General features: G+C 49.7%; 1 protein-coding gene across 1 annotated transcript in view; it reads right to left on the bottom strand.

Annotated features, from left to right (window-relative positions):
• PKD1L1 (polycystin 1 like 1, transient receptor potential channel interacting) overlaps positions 1-26489 on the bottom strand; it is a 1739639-nt gene that overhangs the window by 1118061 nt on the left and 595089 nt on the right. Inside the window, exon 15 of the mRNA XM_086964902.1 lies at positions 25134-25477. Within this exon, the coding sequence (XP_086821028.1) occupies positions 25134-25477 (344 nt within the window). The remainder of the gene's footprint in view (positions 1-25133; positions 25478-26489) is intronic.

Genomic DNA, 26489 nt, shown 5'->3' with positions numbered 1-26489 from the left:
GAGGAGAAGGTTCTAGAGGGTGCTGCTGCCTGATTGGCTGGAATGTGGACTATTACAATGAAACCGATATGCTAAAGTGAATTCTCCCTTTTAGGCTCCAATGGGCCTTTTTAGTTCTATGGTACTTTTATCTTTATTTCTATATTTTAGATGTATTACATTTTATATGTATATGTATAATTATGATATTATATATATATATATATATAATTCACCAATACGTTCGTTGGAAGGTGCACACTTTGCACGGGTGGTACTGGACAGCAGGGATGAACGTCCCCCTGCTAATAATTAGCCACCAAGAAAGAATTATTGTCCGCACTCGCTCAATACAACATTAGGGTGGAGTGGAGTGTCTGAGGGGATGGTCTAAAATTGCCATGTTTCAGGGGATAAGTTTGTAATATCACACCACGAGGAGCCCACCAACTTGCTTGAAAGCCTATGATGGAGACTATGGGAGGGTTGTACTGCTGGCGCCATTATTTGCGTTTCCAAGAAGACCTTTCTTTAAATGTTGGGAGAAGGGGAAGTATGCATAAAGCTCCTAAAAGAAAGCACGGGCTGGCTAAACCAAGCCTCTCATGATCCAGTTAGGTCACAAGGCTGTAAATGGGGTATAGGCCAACTAAATAAAAATAAGGTTTAGTGTGGTCACATTTGCACCAACAGACTTGAGGCTTTTTTTATAAAAAAAAATTGCTAAGATGCGCCCACAATATTGATAGTAATGGTGAATCCCTGTTAATGGTGACATCAAGAACTTACAATCTACCGTGTGCAATATTGAAGTCAAGGTAGAGGTAGAAAAATGTCAAATGAAGATTAGCCGTAACAGGAAAGAGGTTGCAAAACAAGTGCCTGGAGACTGATCAAACTACAACATTAAGTGACATCTCTGTAGCAGATCTAAAAGGGAAAAGCCATCTTTCTAAAGAGTTTCACAAAAAAAGAAAGCACCACATCAGTCAGCAAAAGATGGGTTGTTAATTTATAAGAACATATTATAGATACTTCAGTCCTCCCAATAACAATTGATTCTATAACTGACTGACCATCCTGGTGCTCCTAAGACATGGCTTTAGCAATTTGCAGAAGAGGATTCCTTGTCACAAGGTTTGCTGTGCTGTAGGTGAGCAGCTGACTAACAGCCAGGCATACATCTACTTCCAAAGGACCCTTCAGCATGGAATCATTGCCTGCCATTGTCAAAAGAGACCCCTAATATTCTTATAAGAATGAGGAGAATGATGGAAAAACAGTGACAAAGGGAGAAAGCAAGGATGAAAAAGAACCTGCAAGAGTGGGATGAATGGGCAGGAAGTGTCTGAAGGTGCATTGAAGAGGCATTACTTGTAATCAAGACTACTCAGCCTTGGTATTCAGCACTCCGATCTTCAACAGCGCTGGCGAAGGGCTTCTGAGCAAAACATTGGCCACCAGCACTTATTGTTTTACAAATTAAGCAGTGTACCTATCAACAGCAAAATAACAATCCAACTGAAAGGGCAAACCAATGTTCTGAGGAGTATTTACAATGCTATAATAAAAGAAGACCGGTTGACCCCATGTCCTTTTGAGGCAGAGTGCTACTGTATTCCACCACAGAATTAGGCCTCTACAGAATGCCTCCTTTTTAGGTCGAGCCTGGAATAAGCATCCGAAGGATGCGTCCAGGCGGAGACTTATAGTTATCTGACTCTGGGGAATGAGGACAAGAAAGTGTTACGAGCTTTTGAAGGCAGATTTGGGTGCGCGAGCGCGCACGTTCCGTCCCGCGCCGTGCACATGCGCGCGTATATACACAAACAGACAGACACTCGCTCACAAACACCCCCTCTCCCTCCCACAGTCACACACACAGACTCCAAGACACATACACACACACACGCTCACACACATACACAGCCCCCCGCCGCCGCACGCGCGCACACACACACACACATGCCCCCCGCCCTCGCAGCTCAGCAACAAGGCGAAGCCCCACTCACCGGCTTCCTTGGTGCGGCGGCGGCTCTCCTCTCATCGGCAGCTGAAGGGCCCGGCAGCAGGACTCTTCCTCCCTCCTTCGGCACCGGGGCGCAGGGTAGGCTCCTGCCTGCTCCGGTGCTCAAAACAGCCGCAGCTCTTCCGTGGGAGGCGGGGTAGGCTCCCACCCTCCTACTTCCTGTTTCCGGTTATCCCGCCCGGCCTGCCTGACTTCCTGGTCGCAGGTCGGCGGCGATCTTCAGTTTGTACCGGGCTGCGGCGGGGATGCGGGGGCAGTGGAATCCATCCAGCACGAAAATAGTGTGAGACAATGGAGAAAATCCAATGAGCACATTTTTTAAAAGTTGCGCTTTGAGGGAAAATCCTTACAGCACATGGAAAAGGATGTCCTTCTAGAGAAAAGCCAAGCAACAGGTCCTCACAGTGGCCCCATTTCCAGAGACGCGCGGGGCCCTTCCCTCCTGGCAGACATTCCCGCGTGCTCTGTCTCAAGTTGCACTTTAATGAGTCTGTCATTTTTAGATCCACCGGAGTCGCCTTGCTCTGAAATCGTATTGACCCTCCCTGCTGCTACTTTTTTTCAAACTTCAATATGCCGGGATTAGAGGAAGCCACTTAATGGAGGCCGTGAAAGGCGGGAGGAGGTGGAAGCAGGCGTGGCTGTATCCTCACAGATTTCCTGACAGGAGGTGGCCGCGGGAGGCAGGCAGATACCTCTGACCTTGTAAGGGTTGGTCCAACAACCTTTTCTGTGGCGGGATGATACACCTTAGGTCTTTTTAAAGGGTCAAGCCTTGGGAGGGAAGAGTGGGAAAACTAAATTAGCCCCACCCAGCTCCTTAGCGACTATAGGAAGGCATTCTTCCGCTGCCATTGTCGAAGGGACTTTGTACACAGGAAACACCCGGCGTCGTATAATGGAGGTTTCATCAAACCTTTGGAAACAGAATCGTGGCCATTATTTTTTTTATTCTATATCATTTTGTAGAAAGGTTCAGATGCCTGACCTCAGTGATGGCCGGACCAGACAATGAGGCACACTACAGCATGAGCCTGGTGACGTCAAGCGATTTGGGAAAGATGGCCTCTTACTGGGCACACTTCTGAAAGAATGGCAGTCTCACTCTGTACACGTTAAAAGCACACGCTTGAAAGAGCAGTAGCAGTGCCTGTGTGAATCGAAGACCGAGCAGGCAGATCAAAGAGGGAGAAACGTTTTTTTTACTTCTAAAAAAATAAAATGCACTCGGTACCTAGGGCATCATATGATTTTTAAGTGTTTGCAAATTAGGTTAGAAAATTAGCAATTGGAAAAGCTCCTGTAGTGCGGTACCTGGAAAATTGAAGTCGGTAATTGTTTTTTTGTTGGTTTTTTTGGCAGGTGTGCGGATGTGTTTTGCACAGATCCGATTGTTTCCTGGAACAGCTTCCCTTTGGCTAGATTTGCATCTACAAATACCACAGACGTCCAGATTGAAGCAGGATAGAATGTTCGCACTGGAGAGGTTGTGAGGTGTTGTATGTGGTATGGCGGCGCCCTTCTCTTAATCATACAAAACCACATCCATCCGAGCTGAGGTTTAGCTTACACAAGATCAGAGACTGCTGTTCAGTGTCAACACCACTCTCTGTTGTTAGGACTGGCTTTAGCCCTAGTGGTAGTAGTGGTGCCCGGTGCAACAGTCTCTTTCGACCCCCTTCACCAACACCCCACCCCATGACCACCTTCTCCAGGGATTTCCTCACTACCACCATCCAACAGTGACCCTCATCTCTCCATAGCCCCTATTGTAAATGCATTTCATTTGTTTTATACCGCTATTTATACCACTGTAATGTGTCTGAGCACTTCACACACAAACTATACAGAGACAATAAATCCTATGTGTTACATAAAATAATCAGGATTACAAGGTGTAAAAATCACGTAATCCATAATAGTAGGCAGTCTATTTTAACCTCATGCGCGCTAGCGGAATTCCGCTCCTGCGCTGAGATTTTTTAAAACGCATGTTACGTGACGAGCTGGGCTCGTCATCAGCGTGCGAGGAGGCTACGCCATGACGAGCCCAGCTCATCATCAGCGTGGAAGGGGTTAATAGTGTTTGGTCTGATGAAGCACACATTTAGGATGTAATACATACCACAGTGGTTGCATTTGGCTTTACTAATGAATGCATTTCTATTCAAACCATCCTTTTTTTTTAGCACCAATAGGGTAATGAAAGACTGGGAAAAGGCATAATGTTCTAACTTATACCATGCAGTTTGCATGCAGCTCTTTAACAGTTCATAGATCATTTTATTTTATTAGCATGTTAACTTATGAACTGCAGGTAACAAAAGGATCTCTGTGACGAAAAGAGTAACCCACTGAGCTATCCACATAAATACAGTGCTGTGATCTCATGGTACACGCTCTTTGCAGCATTCATATTTATCCTCTGCACTACCATTTGATGAGTCAAAACTGCGACTAGACTAAACTCCATCTATCTCCCAACAGGAACATTAATCCCTAGTGTTACCTTGACATTTTTTGTTGTTGCCTAAAACCTGCTGATCAAAAAAGAAACACTTCAATTAAAAAACACCTTCAAAGTTATTTCCTATCAAAGTGCCTCCCAGCCCGAACTCAGACCCCCTCCGAACTCTGTGCCAGGTGCAGCTGCACTGGTATCCCCCTCCCTAAAGCGGCACCTGTCTGTATTCCTTGCTGTCATATTTGTGGGATCTATATCTAGTATTTTGCTAACCCCCGTCTGCTTTCTGTATGTGGTAGTTACGCCATGCGGCCTGGTGCAATAGTACTGGATGATGCACTGTACAGGTCCATCCTTTACACAATGGTGCTGGAGTTTGGGAGACCTGTGAAGGATTTGCTTTTGAGTCACCGGGGACGTCTAGGGGTCAGTCTCCATACTTCTGCACATGTCTGAAGAGTAGTGCCTCACATGCCGGCATACATGAAATTTTGGAATCTTCTTGCGGCCACTAGTCTGAAGAAGGCCAGTAGTAGGATTGGGCTACAGTTAGTGACCAGGTGTCCCGGATTTCCTCACAGTCCTGTTTTTAGTGGACTGACCTGGACTCCCAACGCTTTTCTTAATTTTAAATACATGTGCCGTTTTTTGGGGACAATGGTCAGGTAATTTTGCAGAGTAGAATTGAAAGGTGTGCTCTCCTTCCACAGGTGCCTCAGAAGACTGAAAGTATCCGTTTCTGTCAGGCAGCACAGGACGGGGAAAGTCTGCTACATGCTCCCAGCAGATGGGATTCGGGCAAGTGGGTTCAGGGTGGATATCCTGCCATAGATAATGTTAAGTAAATGTGGATTTGTGTGTGTGTGAGTGTGTGTGTGTGGGTGTGTGTGTGTGTGTTTGTGTGTGTGTGTGTATGTATGTATGTATGTATATATATATATATATAGAGATAGATAGATAGATAGATAGATAGATAGATAGATAGATAGATAGATAGATAGATATCACATAACTACATAACTTCGCAGCAAAAAAAAACTGGGTAGCAGTAAGACTAAAGACTGATATCAGCGTGCCTTGTATGAAGCTTGAGGATGCGTGCACCGTCCTGTCTAGTGTGCTCAATTGGTGTCGTAATGCATGTGGGTGAAAAGCGCACTCGGGTACAACACTAATAATGTTTTTGTGATATGTGTGCTATGCTAGAATTATGCCTGCTCCAATTGGTGTCGGAGCCTTAACTTATTTCTAAGTGGCAAGGGAGAAAGCTGAGATGGAAAAGACCCAGCAAGAGTGAGATAAAGAGGCTGTAGAACTCTCGGTTGAGGTCATTTTTATTTAAATTGGGGAAGCGGCTGGTTTTTATCTTCGTGAATAGAGGCAGCACGTTCCTGCTCATTAGGTGAGATTGTTATTTGGGTTTTTTGCCCATAAGAAATGTGACTGTAACATACAGAAAGCGGTTGGTTTTTAATAACTAAGGCCAGGATACAAACTAATATACTTCCCTGCTATTACAGCAGATATTGCTCGCTTAGGATATTGCCACAGCTGTCTATTTTGATAGCCAAGATTTATTGCGCCACGTAAGGTATATTTAGTCATATGGGCTAATATGCCCTTGTTTTTAACACATGTTATAGTGCATTGTGCACTTGGTGGTGGTGATCAAGTCTTTTATTCTTTACACATATTGATTTGAGCATGCAGATTGTGCAACACGTCGTTTTTCTTCCTTTACTTTTACTTTTTCTCACTATTTAATCACATCTTTGGGTCCACCACAGCATCACCACAGCATCACTCAGCACCACCACAGCATCACTCAGCACCACCACAGCATCACTCACTCAGCACCACCACAGCATCACTCAGCACCACCACAGCATCACTCACTCAGCACCACCACAGCATCACTCACTCAGCACCACCACAGCATCACTCACTCAGCACCACCACAGCATCACTCACTCAGCACCACCACAGCATCACTCAGCAGCACCACCACACCACCACTCAGCACCACCACACCATCACTCAGCACTACCACAGCATCACTCCGCACCGCCACAGCATCACTCAGCACCACCACAGCATCACTCAGCACCACCACAGCATCACTCAGCACCACCACAGCACCACTCAGCACCACCACAGCACCACTCAGCACCACCACAGCACCACCACAGCATCACTCAGCACCACCACAGCATCACTCAGCACCACCACAGCATCACTCAGCACCACCACAGCATCACTCAGCACCACCACAGCATCACTCAGCACCACCACAGCATCACTCAGCACCACCACAGCACCACTTAGCACCACCACAGCACCACTCAGCACCACCACAGCACCACTCAGCACCACCACAGCACCACCACAGCATCACTCCGCACTACCACAGCATCACTCCGCACCGCCACAGCATCACTCAGCACCACCACAGCATCACTCGGCACCACCACAGCATCACTCAGCACCACCACATTATCACTCAGCACCACCACATTATCACTCAGCACCACCACATTATCACTCAGCATCACCACAGCATCACTCAGCACCACCACAGCATCACTCAGCACCACCACAGCATCACTCAGCACCACCACATTATCACTCAGCACCACCACATTATCACTCAGCACCACCACATTATCACTCAGCACCACCACAGCACCACTCAGCACCACCACAGCACCACTCAGCACCACCACAGCACTACTCAGCACCACCACAGCACTACTCAGCACCACCACAGCACTACTCAGCACCGCCACAGCACCACTCAGCACCGCCACAGCACCACTCAGCACCACAACAGCACCACTCAGCACCACCACATTATCACTCAGCACCAACACAGCACCACTCAACACCACCACAGCATCACTCAGCACCACCACAGCACCACTCAGCACCACCACAGCACCACTCAGCACCACCACAGCACCACTCAGCACCGCCACAGCACCACTCAGCACCACCACAGCACCACTCAGCACCACCACATCACTCAGCACCACCACAACATCACTCAGCACCACCACAGCATCACTCAGGGCCTCCACAGCATCACTCAGGGCCTCCACAGCATCACTCAGGGCCTCCACAGCATCACTCAGGGCCTCCACAGCATCACTCAGGGCCTCCACAGCATCACTCAGCACCACCACAACATCACTCAGCACCACTCAACACTACTACAGCACCACTCAGCACCACCACAACATCACTCAGCACCACCACAGCATCACTCAGCGCCACCACAGCATCACTCACTCAGCACCACCACAGCATCACTCAGCAGCACCACAGCATCACTCAGGGCCTCCACAGCATCACTCAGGGCCTCCACAGCATCACTCAGGGCCTCCACAGCATCACTCAGGGCCTCCACAGCATCACTCAGGGCCTCCACAGCATCACTCGGGGCCACCACTATCGGCCTTCCTCTATCTATCAGCCTCCCTCTATCTATCTATCGCACTCACTCTATCTATCGCATCACTCAGCACCACCACAGCATCAATCTGTGCAACCAATCAACAACTGGTTCAAATATGTTCTCTCAATGTTTCAAGCTTTATTACAAATGTCACAAAAAGATGTTCATACTTCACTTCTCTTCTTGAATTTTTGTCACAATAAAATACATTGAACATAATCTTAACAAAAGTCATTTACAAAAGTTTAAGCTATTGGCATTATAAATTACAATAACTTTCATTTAAGTATTAATTATTTTAAAAAAAAGTAAAAGCCATTGTTATCTGTAATATCAATACATCTAAGTCACGTAAATACAACACATATTGCAGTACAAATGCTATAGGTGTAACATTTGTGAAAGTTAAAACAATTGGCATTGTCAATGACAAAGCTATTAATTTAGCTATTTGCAAAACCAACACAATAATAAAAATATTATCATTTACAATACCAATAGCTCAAACTTTCCTAATGCGAGACCTATTGCATTGCAAATGCTTGTTTATTTAGTCTCAGATTGCAATTTCCGAACTGATTCGATGTTCCGGAAGCACATCCTGCATGCCACTAGTTAGTGAAGAGAACAATGTCAATGAAACACAGAGTGCAGAAGGCTTAAGAAATGATGACGCACCTTGCACATGAACGACGCAGAAGAACACCACACACTATAAAGCTGCTTAGGTCAAAAGAAAAAGAACATCCACAGAAGAAAACGCAGCAACAAATTCAAGTCTTGCTTCATGCGCCCTATTGTCGCAACCATCAATCTTCCTGCAACGAACTGAACAGCCAACCATAGTTATAACCTCTAAAGAATGTGACACTCATTGTTGGCAACCAGCATCCTCAGATATTAATCAAGAACAATAGAAGGGGTGGGGGGGCACAAAGCAGAAAGATGGAGGACGAGAAAGCCGGAAAACTCGTCACAAAGGGGGGAAGGAGGAATCTGGAAGAGTGAGATAGAAGGGGCAGGCAGGGTCTTGTAGTAAATTTAAGAGGAACGAGGTGGATTTAAGACTGCCAGCCTGGTGCTCAGTGTGCCAACATTTAATTGCAACAGCCGCAATTTTCTGAGCAGATTTTCGGGCACCAGCACTAATCTTTTAAAACTAAGCACTACAGGCGCATACCCTTGCATTTGCGGCTTCGAATAGTTTTATGGTTTAAATGAAAGTCATTTTAGAATGGGTTTATCTCAGGGCACGAGTCTGGGTACACGCGGGTGGACGGCGTCCACCTACTATTTTCACAGGGTGGACGCAATATACCCTGCCAAGAAGTCGGGCCCCACGGAAAAAATGTGCCTAATTCGTCCCACTGGGACACATTCAGCAGCGCCTGCACGTTGTTGTCTGCTTTCGATAAACAACAACGTGCAGGTGGTGCGGGGTCTTTCTTATTTCAGACTCCTGCTGGACCAATAACAAAGGCCCAATTTGAGGGGTCATCAGGCCTCCTTTTGTTTGAGTCTCTTGGCTGGGAGCAGTCAGGAGCCTCACACCTGACCACAAAAGCAGTGGAGGGGAAACAAAGGCTCACACTTGGTAGCACTTCACACATACTTTAAAGAGGGAGCTTTTCACCTTTTTCAGGCTCTGTTTAGGAGATGTGCATGCACTTTAAGAACCTCAGATGTGTTGGTCTCTCCCAGTATTTATAAAAAAATAGATGTAGTTTATGTAGCGTTTGCTACCACTGAGAAGGCGTTGAAATAATTTAAGTATGACTTTGTTTTGCTGTACAGTGCTACTCATCCTAATGCAAGGTGTCAGAATGCTTTACATCACACTTACATATTACATTTACAATACATCATACGCATTTGTAAATCATTGTACAGGATTTGTTGCATAAAACAGTGGGGGAATACAAGGTATAGAAGTCACATGTCTTCCATAGCTCACTGTGCTATAATAAAAGGTTTACAATGCAACTGCAAGTAACATAAGGCTCTGTGCTCAAAGCAGATAACCCACTTACCTAGATACATGAAATAAAATCTGTCATTTGCCTGTTAGATGTTGTGCTGTGCATTAACCCTCTATGCTACTCCGAGTTAAAAATGAGGCTAGACAAAACACATATTTCCAGCAAGTGCATTAACATCCATCCAGAGTTATCTTAATTATTATTCATCAGATTTATTAGAACACACAGATCTCTGCAGCAGGTGCCTTAACCCCGTAAGATATTTTAAAATACAATCTTTGCAACCAATTGACCAGAACCGATTTACAGCCAGTTTTCTTCTTGTTTCTTGTTGCCACTTTCTTTGTGACAAGAGTTTTAATAAAAATAAATGTATAAATTGAGGCCCAGATTTTGCATCAGGGTGAAGTCACTTTTCTGACACAATCCTGACGTAAAATCCGTGTGGGGATTTACAGGACCACACATTGCCCTGCCTTACATTACCTTGGGTCAGGTAGGCATTATATGGGTGGTGCTATGGCGTTCCTGTGCATTCATCAATGTATTTTGACGCAGAACCTGATTTACAAAGACTTGTAAATATAGGTTTGCACCAAACTGGCGGTCTATCGGAGTCTGGCATAGCAAGAAGAAATATATCAATTTCTCCTCGTTATTTCTTCTTTGCGTGTATGCTACATTCTGCAGCACACATACAAAGAGGAAATAGCCTCATAAAATAGTTTTTGCGTGGCTTTGAGAGAAAAAAAATACGCAAACCATCATTATCTCTCTATCTTCCCTTACTGTCTTTCTCGCTTGCTTTGAGTCATGGTGTGTTGGTGAAAAATGAGCCCCAATCTCCTAAAATGAGTGCTGGGGTAAGGCTGCGTAAGGATACTTTGCGTAGGAGAGTGGTTTTACCTATGACGAGCGCATGAAGTTAAAGCAATCACATCTACATGGAAATGTGCTGCATATGGAATATCATGCCTGGTTGAGTAGGCTGGCAGTAAAGTTAGTTTGTTCAATCCTTGGGTAAAGAAAGCTTTACGCTGACAAAAGGCCACATTGTTTTATGTGTAGCTTACAAAAGTGTGAGTCCTCTCCCTAAATCAGGAGGGTTTGCATGTATACTCAAAATGTGCTCAAATGTACTCATGATATACCGGCTAAACATATATGTGAGGGCTTAGGTCTGATGTCACTTCTTGTGATGCCACTTCCTGTAAAGTCGTGGCTTGTGATGCCACTTCCGATGATGTAAACTCCTGTGATGCCATGCTTGTTGTTGTGCGATGTGATGTCGTGCACCGCGATACTTTGTGCCGTGATGTCACGAGCCATAGCGTCTCTTGCATTCAGCCTAACTAGATTAGTCCCCCCCCACTTCTTTTTTTAGGACTAGTGCCCTGGTTGGATCAATCGAAAACCCCATTCTAAGACGGGCACCCTTTAATCACATACCTGTAGAGAACTCACAGGCCCGGGGTGTGCAGAGATTGGTAGCATTTCAGCAGCATGAAGGGAGAAGTGGGTGGCTTCCTGAATACATGTGTTTGCAGACCAGTGCAGACCAGTGCAAACCAACCCAGGCCGACATCATCCCAGCCCTGCCGCTCGGCTGCTGGCACTCCCAAAGTGAAGCGCAGAAGAGGGTGGACGCAGGGTGCTCTTTTCAACTGTTAAACTTGGAAACACTAGGGCACTCCACCACCGTGAATCTTGACAAGACGTTATAGCTCGCTATAACATGGCAGACATTCATGGCCCTGACATTGCCCCAGGCTGCCAGGCCATGTCAAAATGAGGGCACGGGTACCACTGCCAGGCCCGGTTCCAGGAATTTTCATTTGGGTGGGCCAGGGGTGCATTCGGGTGGCCACTGCGGGCTCGATTTGTCACATATATGTCTAGGCAGGCCTGTTTCAGGGCCCTGCTTTATCTCTTCTTAGTCTTACAAGGCCCAGTAAAACACACTCTTTCCCAAATCTCTTTCTAAATGTGATCACTCTCAAAAAGTGTTTTTCCCATGTAATGTCCCTTTGATGGGAAGAGGAGGTTTCTGGGGTGGGAGTATCAGGCAAGTGACACTTCACAGGCTGCCTCTGTGCGAGCCTTCAGGGAGAATCCCTCTTCATTACTACCTCCACCTGACCATGGACTCTGCAACGCACTCCCTTACAGGCTTGATTATCCACTGTTCCTCTCCAGTGCACCTTATCTCACAGATAACCTTGGGCCCCAGTCCCATATGAGGCACCATCGGGCTCCACTTTCATTTTTCCCGGCCAAAAACATTAGAAAAATCACCTTCAAACTTAAAACATTAAATATAGTAGTAAATATAATTAGCACGCACTTTAAAGTATGTTCCACAGTAGCCCGTATGACCCGAAAGCTAATTAAATAAACAAAAACAGAAAGGCCGGCTTCAGTGCTGATGCCAAAGTCTTTTTTGGTGCTGCACCAATAACCTCTTTCTCCGTAAATACCTTTACTCCCACCTTCCAACAGTGCCCCTCATCTCCCAATGGCCCCCACTATTTACCTCCTCCTCTGATTCCCTCACAGCCACATGCCATAAGTGCCCCTCATCTCCCTTAGCCCCTCCCCCTATTAACCTCCTCCTCGGATTCCCTCACTGCCACCCTCCACCAGTGTCCCTCATCTCTCTGTAGCCCCTCCCCCTCATGACCTCCTCTTCAGACTCCCTCACTACGACCCTCCAACAGTGCCCCTCATCACTACTGCCGTAACACTTTCCTCTATTGAACTCCTCATCGGACTCCCTCAATACCACCCTTCACCAGTGCCCCTCATATCTCCTTAACTCCCACCTCCACCCCATGCCCCCTCTTCCTCGGATCCCCTCACTACCACCCTCCACCAGTGCCCCTCATCTTTCGGTAGCCCCTCCTACTACCTCCTCCTCGGATTCCCTCACTGCCACCCTCCAACAGTGCCCCTTATCTTTACGTAGCCCCTCTCTCGTATGCATTTCATTTGTTGTATAGCGCTACTCATATCAGTGTAGTGTGTGTCAGTACTTTACACAATGTATACATCATGCAGAGACAATGAATCATACAAGTATGTAAATCAGTATATAGGGAATGTCATATAATACTGTGATACTGTGCTTTTACCCATTTACTTCCTTCTCCCTGGGCACTTACTCTTCTGTCACCAGGCACTGGGTATCCCCGCGCAGCGGATCTTATCGCTGCCGCGGGTTACATCCTTGCCGCCATTACCCCTGAGCCCACAGGCCACGGCCACTGCCGTCAGGCCACGCCCCCGCCGAAGGTATTTAAAGCGCGCTGACTACAAGCACGAGTCAGAGGATAACCTATTTCCTGAAGCGGAAGCAGGGAGAACGATTGTAATTATTTTTAAAATTGATTGTGATACTGTGCTTTTACCCGTTTACTTCCTTCTCCCTGGGCATTTACTCTTATGTCACCACGCACTGGGCATCCCCGCGCAGCGGATCTTATCGCTGCCGCGGGTTACATCCTTGCCGCCATAAACCCTGAGCCCACAGGCCACGCCCACTGCCATCAGGCCACGCCCCGCCTCCCTTTCTGATAAACAATGTGCATTTCCCGACCGGCTGGGACCAGGGGCCACGCACCCTGTTCCTGTCTATACCTCAGCTCAATTGCTTTCTTTTAATCCATCGCCCCTTCCCTGCTTCAGCGTATTGCCGGTCTGGGCATCTCTGCCCCTTCGCCCCCTTTGTCTGGCTTCACTTCGCTCCCTCCCCTGGTATACGTTCCTTCCCCCCCTGCCCCTCCTCCCCTTTCTCCACCCACTATGGCTACTGCCTGCCTTCTAAACACTCGATTGGCAGGCAGGCACCAGCTTGAGCTCTTCAATTTACTGGACACTGAAGCCCCTGATTTTTTGTTTCTTACAGAGACTTGGTTCTCGGCCGATTCCCTCCCCGATCTTTTGTCCACCCTCCCAGACTCTTACTATGCCCTCATGGCGGACCCCCCTGATGGTAAAGCCGGTGGGGGTGTGGCGATGATCACTCGCTCCAGTTTTCAGTTTCAGCCTCTTCCCCACCCTCCCATGCTTGGTGATGATTTTTTAGTTGCCCGCTCAGTTAATTTTTTGGCTCCCCTTACAATAGTCCTTATGTATCGTCCCCCTCAGAACATGCCCGCCTTTCTGCCTGCCTTGCAGGAACTCCTGGCTACGCTTGTGGTCAATAATTTGTCTGTGCTCCTCTTGGGAGACTTTAAATATTGGCCGGGCGACCCCAGGGAAGACTAGTTCTCTAAGGATTTCTCGGCCACTCTTCAGTGCCTTAACTTCCTCCCCCACGTTCACTCCTCCACCCACGTTCATGGTCATATTTTAGATCAAATATGGTTAGCCAGCCGCACTATCCTTTCCCCTACCATTCTCCCATGCACCTGGTCCGACGATTTTCTGATCTCCTTTTCCATTGAGCTTGGTGCACCAGAGAAACTCCTCTTACCCAGGAATATCTCTGCTCGCAATTGGAACCGGGTGGATTTTAATTCTCTCTGTGTTTCCCTCACTTCCTCTCCTCCTGATCTTTCTAACCTCCCCCTTGATCTTCAAGTAGACGCCGTGAATCATTGGCTGTCCTCTTCTTGTGACCTGGTTGCCCCTCTCAGGAAAGTCAAGGCCTGTCGCCCCGATGATGCCCAAAAGTGGTTTACGGACGAGTTGAAAATTCTTAAATTGGACCTTAGGCGCTCTGAACGCCATTGGAGGCGCAGCTACTGTCCTCTCTTGCGAGCTAAATACAAGTCTCTCTTAGCTAACCATAAGAGGGCTATCCTCTCAGCTAAAACCATCTACTTTTCGGAGAAAATCACATCATCAGCCAATAAGCCCAAAGAGATTTTCTCCATAGTTCGCAACTTAGTTGCTTCTGATATGGCCAACCCTAATCTCATCCCCTCCCAAGCTCTCTGTTTGTCCCTGAATGACTTCTTTATGGAGAAGATTGCGAAGATCAAATCCAACATACCTTCAGTTTCTTCGCCACCTCCTTCCCCTGCCCTTCCTCCGCCCTCTTCCTTTCTTGACCAGTTCCCCCCATCTCCTTGGACTCCTTTCTTGCTCTACTCCAGAAAGTGAAGTCAGGCTCCCCGGCAGACTGCGTTCCAGCTCGCATTCTGAGAGAGCTCTTCATTCACTGCCCTGACCCTCCCCTTTCCCTTCTTAATGCCTCTATTTCCTCAGGCCTAGTCCCGAAATTTTTCAAATCGGCCATAGTTTTCCCTATTTTATAAAAGCTTGGGTTAGACCCCTCCCTCCCGTCTAATTTTAGACCCATTTCCCTTCTTCCATACCTAGGGAAGATCTTGGAGAGTTACATCACAACTTGTCTCTCTACTTTCATTGAGGACAACCATCTTCTGACCTCCCACCAAGCGGGATTCCGCCCGGCCCACTCTACTGAGTCAGTGGTCCTGTCCATTCTAGACGAGCTAAAGAGCAAGGCTAATTCCAACTTACCCCAAGCCTTGGTGCTCCTTGACTTGTCCGGTGCGTTTGACACGGTCGATCATTCCATCCTTCTCGGCCGTGTCAGCGCAGCGGGCGTTCGGGGCACTGCCCTCTCTTGGCTCGCCTCTTTTCTTTAAGAACGGACTCAGGCAGTCTATCTTTCTGGTTTTTCTGCCCCCACCCGCTTGGTTCCATGCGGGGTCCCCAAGGTTCCTCCCTGACCCCTCTTCTTTTAAATCTTTACATTCATCCCCTTATTCTTTCTCTTCTTGACATGGGGTCTCCGTGTATAATTATGCGGACGATCTCCAGTTAGTATTTGATCTTTCCTCTCCCTTGGACTCCCTGCCTAAATTCCACTCTACCCTAGTTTTCATCTCTGAGTAGATGAACACCAACCAACTTAAACTTAATCTGGACAAGAAAGAGTTGGTCCTGACTGGCCCTACCACCTCCCCTTGGTCTGCCGCCTTTTGGCCCCCCACCTTCGGCCCCTCACCAGTACCGGCGTCCTCAGCAAAGACCCTGGGCATTAAAGTCAGTCGGGACCTCTCCATGCATGCCCAGATTAGTTCAGTTGTCTCCTCCTTTTTTCTTTCCCTCCGGATTATTTGGAAAGTGTACAGTTTCTTTCCCCCCGATGCTCTTAAACTTATTATTTTGGCAATGATTCTCTCCCGTCTTGATTACGGGAATAGCCTCTACGTGGGCATTCCGGCCTACGAACAACGCCGTCTTCAGTCTATTCAGAATCAGGCCGCCCGCCTTATCTACCACCTTCCCAAGTTCCACCACATCACTCCTGTTTTGAAATCCCTTCACTGGCTCCCAATCTGCCAGAGATCCCTTTTCAAGATGGGATGTCTGGCTTTCATGGCCTGTGCTCGCACTGCCCCGGCCTTCATTAATTCCCTCATCAATCCCTACACTCCCAGTCGTGCCCTCCGTTCCTCCAATCAGGCCCTTCTCAATGTCCCTCGCTTCGCTGATCCAAGACCGGAGGGACTAGATTCTCTGTATTGGCCCCTCGATTTTGGAACAGCCTTCCATTGTCCATTAGATCTACTTCAGATTACTTACAATTCCGCAAGGCCCTTAAGACCTTCGTGTTCTCCCAAGCGTACTCCTGCTGATTCCCTCTCGGCAGACTTATATGCTCCTCAGTCCTCTACTCTAGCTCCAGGAAGCCGCTTGGTCACAGTGCGCTTTATCAAGAACTTTTTAACTAACATATAAGCCAATGAGGATTACAAGGTGTATGAATCACATGTCATCCATACTGGTGGGCAGGATATTTTAAGAGGGTTTGGTCTGGGGAAACACAACCTTAGGATTTAAACAATATTCCATGGGGGTCAGATTTACTGATAAAAATGTATATCTGCCCAAACATACTCAGTTTAGCAACATTAGAATAATGAAAGACTGTGGAAGTTCCAACTATATCACAAAACAAAAAAAGCTAAGTTCCAACTATGCCATTCATGTTTGTATGCAGCCCTTTGATGACAGTTCATTTGTTAGTGTCCTATGTTAGGATTGTAACTTCTGAATTGCAAGTAACACAAGGATCTCTGTGACAAAGGCAGCAACCCACTGAACTATCAAGGGCTTTAAATGGGCCGGGTCTCACTGGGTCTGAGCACCGACAGTTTTTCTAAGGGGGTCTCGAAACGGCTCTCTATCGGGCTCTGTTTTGTGCGCTGGTCACAGGTAGTCCGTTTTTTTCCCAACTGCAGTGACAGCAGTCTGCTGTCACTGCAGTCCAGAAAAAATTGCCAGGGCACAAAACAGAGCCCAATAGAGACCGGTTTCGAGACAGCAGGCACATCGATGTACCCTGCTCACATTATTCACAAGTGGAAAATTATGGCATGACGTCATGCCAGGTGAGTGTTGTAGGGGGAAGGGAAATCCTTTAAAGAGAGTCCTTTTCTCTCTGGATTTCCCTTCTCTTTTTGAAACTCAGGAGCAGCAACATTGTTGTGATGTCACCAGTGCTTTAAGTGGAAGCTTTTACAATATTATATACAAGCCATAGTTGCTGCTATTTATCTTATGCAACTCACAACCATTGACAAAGCCAATAGTCCTGACTTGTAGGAATGATGTTACTTGTTGTATAATATACCTGGATGCAATGACAGAAACCGAAAAATACAAGTCGGGCCGCACACTGCTGAACACAGAATTTTTAACGTACTGTTTTTAAGCCACGTCCTCAATTACATTGGCCACGCCCCTTCGAGACCCCCCCCCCCCCCAGTTTTTTCATCCCACTTAAAGCGCTGGAGCTATCCACATAAAATACATGTTCATAAGCATTTAAAAACTACTAACAGAAACATGATTGCTCTCCAGCAGGATCATTAATCACCACCGTTATCTGGGCATTTTGTATTATTATTGTTGTCCTGCTTCGGCCATGATCACGATAAAAACTGTTTAAATGAAACACACACGAAGTATGTGTCCTGCTGGGCCTGTGCAGATGTTAAAAAGAAACAAAAAGTAGTAACACATTCTTTTACCTACTACATTAGTCAAACTGTGTGTCACAGAGTTATGTGATAAGCCACTGCAGGGGTCAGGAAAGGTGACTAGGAGTAAACAAATTTCTTTTCACCTGCGCTGCATAGAAAAAGAAATATCAATGCAGCAGGACAGTAGGCAAAGGTTACCATTGTCAAAGAAAGGATTTGTCGCCTTTCGCCATGCAGAGATTAAGGGGTGAAAAAATAAACAAAGCCTCGTTAACATGTACATGGTCTTGTAAAGACCTGGAAAGTACTCGGGGGCGGCTGCGATCATCTCTAAAGGGGGATTTGGCGGGCAGCAGAGCCGCGAGGTCTGCCCCCGGCCAGTTTTGGGAGGGGGAGGGAGGCGAGACATGGGAGAGGCATTTTGCCGTTTTGGGCTGTATGGGAATAGCCCAAAGGCAGCCCAATGTCAAGTTCTATAGCCCAAGTATAAAGGGGGCTGCCCGCGTTTTCCAGGCCACCATTCTAGGTATTGAAACCTGCTGGCTGGGAGCGGAGAATAGGTTTTTGTCGGTTGGTCTAGCGAGGAGTGGTTTCTGCAGCGTTTCGGTAGCGTGTTGGAGGCAGTATTTACAGCGGAGTCGAGGATGGATACCTAGGGGGATTTTAGAGTCTTGGAGGCCATCCGCCTGCTGAGCGAGACGGGCGGATGGACCTCCTGGTGGGCCCAGTAGCGGCGATGCGCCCGCCGCGGCGGGTGTGGCGGCGGCGATCCTTGCCTGCTCGCTGCCACGGAAAGCCGCAAAATTGCAGGTGGGTGCTGGGGGCCACGCCGATACCAGGAGCGCGGCCCAAGGTTTGGCAGGGGGCGGGGCAGTCGTCAAGGCCGAGGCGCGCTGTTAAAGGCGCCTCGCTGCGGGAGCGCCGAGCTCCTAAGAAAGGAGTGGAGCGCAGGAATGTGCAGAGGGTGGAGCAGGCCCCGGGGAAGGAGCCGGGGCAGCGCGATGACGCAAGGGATCTCCCCAGCACTTCTGCTGACGGCGGGGAGATCCCACAGAAGGGCAGGGACTCGGCCTGTAGGCAGCAGGCGGGGAAGAAGGCAGTGGGAGGGCGGGGTAGAGGGGGGAGAGTGGGAAGAGCGAGATAACGGGTGCTGGGCGGGGGGGCAAGAGGACACAGAAGAGTTCAGGGTCCTTAGAATGGGGCAGGTAGGGGGACTACAGCAGAGGGTGAGGAGGGGAGCCCTTCGCCGGCTAGATAGGGGGTCAGTTTGGAGGGAGGGGAAGGGCAGGAAATAGGTCAGGCAGGGGGACAGAGGGGGTGTGCAAGGGGGAGTGGGGCATGGGAGTCGGGGGGCTGTAGCGGGGCAGCGGGGGGATATTTGGGTGGGCCTTGGGGGTGGAGGGAGGAACTGGGTAGGAAGGGGTGGGTCTCCCCGTTATTGATAGAATCGGGGGACGGCGACCAGGATTGGGAGGGCTTAGATGTTTTTGATTCCTGAGGGGAGGGGGTGAGAGAGGCACAGTTTTCGACAGGGGGCAGGGCAGAGACGGGGGAGGCGGCGGCATCAAGGGGCGAGCGGGCGGGGGGTCAGAGTGAAGGGGAGGTGGTGGGGAGTTCCCCAGAGGCAGGGGGGTCTGGAGTTGGGGAACTGGCGTGGAGCGAGGAAGAGGATGTGGGGGAGGTAAGGGGGACGCAGGACAGGTGGAAGGGGGTCGGGGGGGCCGCGCAGTGGCAGGGACCCAGCACATCAGCAGTACTGTTTTTATTGCAGGGGGATGATCGATGAGGGGCTGCAGACTTGGCCAGGCTTGGTGCGGCGGAACCACGCCAAGGTGAAGGGAGGGCCGTGCCCCATGCGGCAGGCTCGGAGTCAGAGAGGGAACGCGACATGGCTGGCACACGAAGGCCCCTGGCGGGCTCGCTGGCCCATCCCCCCACAGGGCCCCCACGGCTTGGGGAGCAGCGGCGGACAGGGAGCAGCACTGAAGAGGACTTTTTTGTGAGGAATGGTGGTAGAGAGGGGCAGCGGGCCTCTGTTAGGGAACAGTCGGTGCCTCCGCTGGCTCGCCAGGTATATAGGTGGGGCAGGGTGGAAATACAGGAAGGCAACGAGGATAGTTTGGAGGAAGGGGAGTTACAGGATGGCGAGGGCGGATGGGGGTCTGGTAACAGTGTGAGTTCTTTCTTGCAGGTGTCACAGGGCCTGGGTGCTGCGGCGGCCCGGACACAAGCCAGGGATAGGTCAGCGCCAGAGCTGAGAGGCATGGAGTGCCGTGGGGAGGCGTTGGTGCCAGGTAAATGCAATGCTGCTATGCGCATGGTGTCAGTGGGGGTGGGCGAAGGGGGTGTGGGGGTCGGGGATCGGTTGTGCAAGTGCAAGTATGTGGCGGATAAGAGTGTGGGCTCAGAGGAGGTTTTGTTGGCGCCTGAGGGAAATGGTGCACAGGAGGGGTCAGCACTGACGGCCGGGGTGACGCCCTGGACCCTGGGGAGCACGACGGGGCGGCGGTGGCAGATGATGGGGCGGCGAAGGTAGAGAGCAAGGAGCTGAAAATAAAGCGGCTCCCCTACATGGGGGTCACGAAGCCGTTGGGGGCGCATTTAATGGCGTCCACCAAATGGAAAGGGGAATATGTGGAACTATTGAAATTGCTGCACCGCGAGGTCAGGTACAAGGAGGGGTCGAAGGAGGAAGAATATGAGCTGCAGAAGCGGCCGAGGGTACCCTTGACGATTGAGAATTGGACGGCGGCGTTTTTTATTTTCGAGAGTGTCTATTGCGAGAAATTCCCTGAGAGCTCGGTGTCCATGTTCAAATACATGGACGTTGTACGGAAGGCGCAGATCATGGGGGGTGGTTACGCGTGGGCACAGTATGATGAGGAGGTTCGTGCCCGGATGGCGTGGGACCCGGAGGCCAAGTGGGGGGAGCTGGATTGTGACCTCTGGCAGCACACTATGGGCTGGCGGGGTCGGGCAAGGCTATTTTTACCGCCAGTGGTTCGCCGACAGTGTATCAGCCCTTTCAGGGGCGCCCCATCCGAGGGAGGGTGGGGGCAGGTGCCAAGAGCCAGCCCGGAGCGGCGGGCGCCTGTTGGGATTTTAACAGGAGTCTGTGCCAGGGAGCATTGCCGTAAAGCACGAATGCTCGGGTTGCGGTAGGTACGGACACCCCGTGGTACTTTGTTGGGGCTCCACGCGACAGCAGGGGGGTCGCAGGCGGCGGGTGGAAGCACGCGTCCTGGAGCCGCCCAACAGGCGGGCAGTGGGCAAGGGGGTCGGGGCTCTGGGACCCAGGGCTCGTACTACAGTTAAGTTGGAGCAGTTGACAGTGGCCCTCCGTACATACCCGAAAGTGGGGGCAGCCGAGTGCTTGCGAGCTGGGTTTCGAGTGGGGTTTCAGTTAGGTTACACGGGGCCGCGGCGGAGGCGTTGGGCGGACAATCTGCGGTCGGCGAGGGAGCCCCAGAGGTGGTGCAGAGTAAATTGGACAAGGAGGTCAAGGAGGGCCACATGGCGGGTCCTTTCACGGATTGGCCATTGGAACACTTGATAGTGTCCCCCCTAAGTCCTGCCCAAGAAGTAGGCGGGACAGTTCCGCCTCATCCAACATTTGTCATGGCCGGAATGGGGGTCGGTGAACGACTTCATTGATGAAAATGAGGCCACGGTGTCGTACTCCTCGTGGAGGCTTCCATGGTTTTGGTGATGGAAGCAGGCCCCGGTGCAAAAATGGCTAAATGCGACATCAAATCTGCTTTCCGGCTGTTGCCGGTTCACCCAGACGACTGGTGCCTACTGGGGATCCAGTTTCGCGGCCGCTGGTATGTGGACAAATCTCTGCCGATGGGCTGGCTCGATGTCTTGGCACTTTTTGAATGTTTTAGCACGTTCCTCCAATGGTTTTTTACGGAACGCACGGGTCACCAGGGAGTTACGCACTACCTGGATGACTTTTTCTTGGTCGGAGCCCCAGACTCCGCGGACTGCCAGGTGGCGCTGGACAGGTTTCAGGAGATCATGGAGGACCTAGGGGTGCCTTTAGCACCGGAAAATACAGTGGGGCTAGGCATGGCGCTGTCATTTTTGGGCATTGAGCTTGACTCAGTGCGGATGGAGGCTAGGCTGCTGGCAGATAAAAAGCGGCAGATGTTGGGATTGCTGGAAGTGATGGTGGCAAAGCACAAGGTGGCAGTGCTGGACAATCAGGTGCTGTCTGGACACCTCCATTTTGCGTGCAGAGTGATACGCGTGGGGAGGACATTATGTAGGCGCTTGGGTAGGGTGCCGACGGGCAACAGGCCTCCGCACCACCGCATGTGTTTGTCGGCGGGTGTGAGGGAAGATTTGAGGATGTGGCGGTTTTTCCTGACCCAGTTCAACTGTGTGCCCTTACAGCGGGATGTGGACATGGTGTGGGATGTGCAGATTTTCTCAGATGCGGTGGGCAGCGACGGTTTTGGTTTGTACTGGAACGGGAAATGGTGTGCTGAGAGTTGGCCCTCAGAGTGGCGCCCGGAGCATTGCCTTTCTGGAGCTTTTCCTTTGGTGGTGGCAGTATGGCTGTGGGGGGAGGTTTTGGCACACCGTAAGGTGACTTTCCGTGTGGACAATATGGCTGTGGTACAGGTGGTAAACCGGCAGTCAGCCAGGGATCAGCAGGTGTTGAAGCTGTTGCGTGTGTTTGTGCTTTGCTGCTTGCGGCATGACATTGCTTTTCGCGCGGTGCACGTCCCGGGAATCGACAATGACATTGCGGATGCCTTGTCTCGTTCGCAGTGGGGGTGATTCCGTGGGTCAGCCGAGGACGCGGAACGGGCCCAGACGCCCATGCCGACGCAGCTGCGGCGTGTGGGCAACACCGGATGTTACAACTGGTTCTAGGATCTTTGGCGGACTCGACAAGGACAATGTATGTGGCTGCATGGGGGGAGTTTGTGGCATCCGGGGCGCGTTGGAGGCCACCGGGAGACGACAGACGGGACGATGTGGTGCGGTTTATGCTCTCCCCGATAGACAGGGGTCTCAAGAGGGTGACCATAGTGGGCAAGTTAGCAGGGATCGCATTCATGGAAAAGCTGTGTTTTGGGTACACACCTTCCGCGGGGAGCTCAGGTCACGAATGTTGGAGGGCTGGGCCCGGGAATGTGGGCGGGTAGGGGTGTTGCAGCGGCCATTGTCAGAAGAGCTTATAGGAAAAGTTGTGGAGGTGTTGCATTTGGTGTGTGTGGACAAGCGGGAAGCGTACTTGTTTGCTACGTTGATGGCGTGGATGTTTGCGGGGGCCTTTTGGGTGTCTGAAATGGTGGGTGGGAGAATGGGCCAGGGTATAGAGTGGTCAGACGTGCGACTGGGGCAACGAGAAGTGAGCATTTGGCTACGGCAGTCTAAAATGGACCAGCGTTGTGTGGGGGCCAGGGTGGCGTTGCGGGCAGGGGGGGAGTGGCGTGCCCGGTGCGCTGGGGTTGGACTTGGAACGGCGTACGGCGGCTGGATGGAATGGTGTTTCGGCATGCAGATGGAACACGGGCAAGGGGGTCTTAGCTGCTGGGGGTGCTGCGTAAGTCGTTGGATAGGTTGGGGGTCAATGGCAAACAGTTTGGCACGCACTTGTTCCGAATTGGGGCGGCATCGGAAGCGCATTGGCGGGGTTGCGGGCGAGGAGCCATTATGCGCCTGGGGAGGTGGTCCTCGGCCTGCTACCGGCATTATGTGCGTAGCGCAGAGTTGGCTTAAGGCACGCGAAGGATGTTGGGGGGACACATGTACATACATTTGTTTTTCGTTTCAGGTTCAGTGGCGGGTCCTACGGCACAGGGCATGTTGATTTGGATTGTGGGCCATTTATTTGTGAAGAGAGCGAAGTTGCAGACCCAGGATAGTTATTTCGGGGAAAATCTGGGCTTTAATCCTGCTCTGTTTCAGGTGGTGTGGCTGGGGAGGGGGGCATGCGCTGGAAGGAGGGCGGTGCCCGGATGTGCTGGTTCTCCACTTGGGGGAGAATGATATGGTGCGGGAGACTGGCCTGGTTTTGATGAGGACGATGCGGCGGGACTTGTCGGAATTGCGGAGAAGCTGGGCAGGTTGTTCGGTGGTGAGGACAGAGCTAGTGCCGCAAAGGGTGTGGCTAGGGGCAAGTCGGCCACAGGCGGTAGACAAGGCGCGGAAGAAGATAAATGGTGCATTTCTGTCGGCACTTAGGTTTTGCAAGGATTTGGCACAGGGACATTCACTATGATGCACCGGAAATGTTCAGGGGTGACGGGGTACAGCTCTCATGGATAGGGATGGATTTGTACCTGTTGGAGCTTCGGGAAGTGTTGGCCCGTCTGTTGGGCGTGCGCCACGAGTAGGAACCTGGTTTGCCTTGTTGGTTTCTTAGCTGCGCGGAACGGGTTGGGGGGCAGGGAAAGGGGGAGGCGGTGTATTCACCTACACTCCACCTTTCCCTGGGTGGCGGAGTTTGTTTTGGATGTTGGCCAAGTTTGGCTGGAGTTCGGTATTTTGTCGTTAAGTTTGGGGACTTGGGGAACGGGAGCGTGGAAAGGGTAACCAGTTTGGGGGTTACATTAGAGGGTAGTTTGGTTACAGTTGCAAAAGGACAGATAGGAATGTAGGTATTGTGAGGTTTTGGATTTAAGAGGTAAGGGAGAAAATTGGATATTCATAGGATAGAATGCTGTTATATATTGTTATGTTGCGGGTGGGGGGGATTGTATCATGTGGGGTCGTAGGGGTGGGGGGAGAAAAACAAAAGGGGGGTCAGGTAACTCGATGTTTAGAGAGGTTTTAGTTTTGTAAGGCGGTTTGCCAGTTTGGTAATAATGTGATGTGCACCTGTTTCAATAAAGCGGCCTTTTACACACACAAAATGGTAGTCGGTAGTGCTTGACTCCCTTTCTCCCTCCCAAACTGTCTCTATGTGTGTGCCCAGGAGCTGTCTGTGCCCGGGCTAACACACACAAGACGGAAGAGGGTTGAAGCAAAGGTGTCGCGCGACTGCCTCCAAGCCCTCACTGCGAGGGCCAAGGCTCCTCTTTGGGTGGCCTGCCCCACCCGCTAGAACCCGGCCTGACCACTGCATCCCAGTCCACTAGTGGCAATAACTCCAATAGTTCTGACATTGATGTACTACACATGGAAAACAAAATGCAAAAATGCTGTATGAACACATTAGCAAAATGATGCTAAAGTGTTGAACTGGCTTCTTTTTAAAAAAATTAAAACATCAGCAGATCGACGTAAGCACAGAAGAATGACACTGTACCTTGTTTGTACTGGTGATAGGTGGAGGCCCCAATCCCGTTCAGTGTCACTTCTCCACTGACATTAACTAAAGGGGAGCCATCCCCAAAATCAAAGGAGAAATCAGCTTCATCCGCAGCTTGCGCGCTGAAGGCCAGCGTTTGGGTAGCCCACGTGCCATCGGCCTGGCTCCGAAGCGGGGCATAATCAAGCCCAAAGGGAAGGCTGACTTTCACCCCAGCGAGCGGAGCCCGCACTGTAACCGGGGACGGGGCATGGTGGACCTCCGGGCTGCTGGAGAGCGAGCTGAAGACGGAGACGGAAACGTGGCAGCTTCCAGGTTCAGAGGCTTTCATGCTTATAGCGCTATGAAGACAAAGGAGAGCGTTGAATATGTTGAAGTGTGTAATGCCAAGTACACGGTTTGAAATATAGAATTAATACCACAAAGGATTGAATCACTTTAAGTAACAGTACCACGAAGCTAGCTCAACATTTCATAGCATGTGTTTAAAAAAAATACATTAATCATGAACACATTAAAAGCATCAATGTGTGAAAAGCAAATGCAATATTTAGTATCTACATGCTCATGCAAAGATTGCTTTAAAAAGGGGGCCAGATGAAATTTAGCAGCAACACAGGCAATGTCAAACTACTAGCCAAAGGTTTTACCAAATCATGTGTGAGATAACTGAATTCGAAGCAATCCGAATAGTTCTTGTACCAAGGAGGTAAGCATGGAATACACCAAACAAAAGTGGCACTTAACGAGCATAGTTTCTAATATTACTAAGGAGCACATTTCAGCCATCATTGCTCAAAATAAAAGCGAGCCCCTGCTGAGAGCAGTCCGTAGGTTTTCTGAGCCACACTAGGATTTTTTTAATCACATTTGTCAGGCAAGTTTGTCAGTATAACAACATTCATAAGCATATGAAAGTGAGTTGTTGAGGTGGATGGTGATTTTCAGAAACGGAAACCATAGCTCAACCCCAGGTAGCTATTACATAGAATGGCTTAACTTAAGAAACTGTGTAAAGCATTTAGAAGTGCCAAACCAGTTAAAAAGTGCACAACCCTATAAAAATCCCATTTCAATTTAAAAAAAATAGAGGATAATTTAAGTAGCAAAATGACAAATATCTACAATGTGCACCGGAGATATGATTTTCGAAAGATTTAAGAAAAATAGCATAAAAAAGTGAAAACCAACACAGGTAATCAATGGTCGCAGTAGATCGAGATCTAGGCATGATTTCAGGATGACTGCGATGGAGCTCGAGTCAAATACACCAACCAGGTTCGACCCGGTTGGAGGTTTTACCTTGGGGCCTTGACTTTTTCGGAAAGTCAAAAGCCTTCAATGAAGCAAGGC

This window comes from Lissotriton vulgaris, chromosome 4_1, assembly GCF_964263255.1.
Source record: "Lissotriton vulgaris chromosome 4_1, aLisVul1.2, whole genome shotgun sequence".
Classification (NCBI taxonomy): Eukaryota; Metazoa; Chordata; class Amphibia; order Caudata; family Salamandridae; genus Lissotriton; species Lissotriton vulgaris.
The sequence above is the reverse complement of the archived record's forward strand: the minus strand, read 5'-3'. Positions and strand labels throughout refer to the sequence as shown.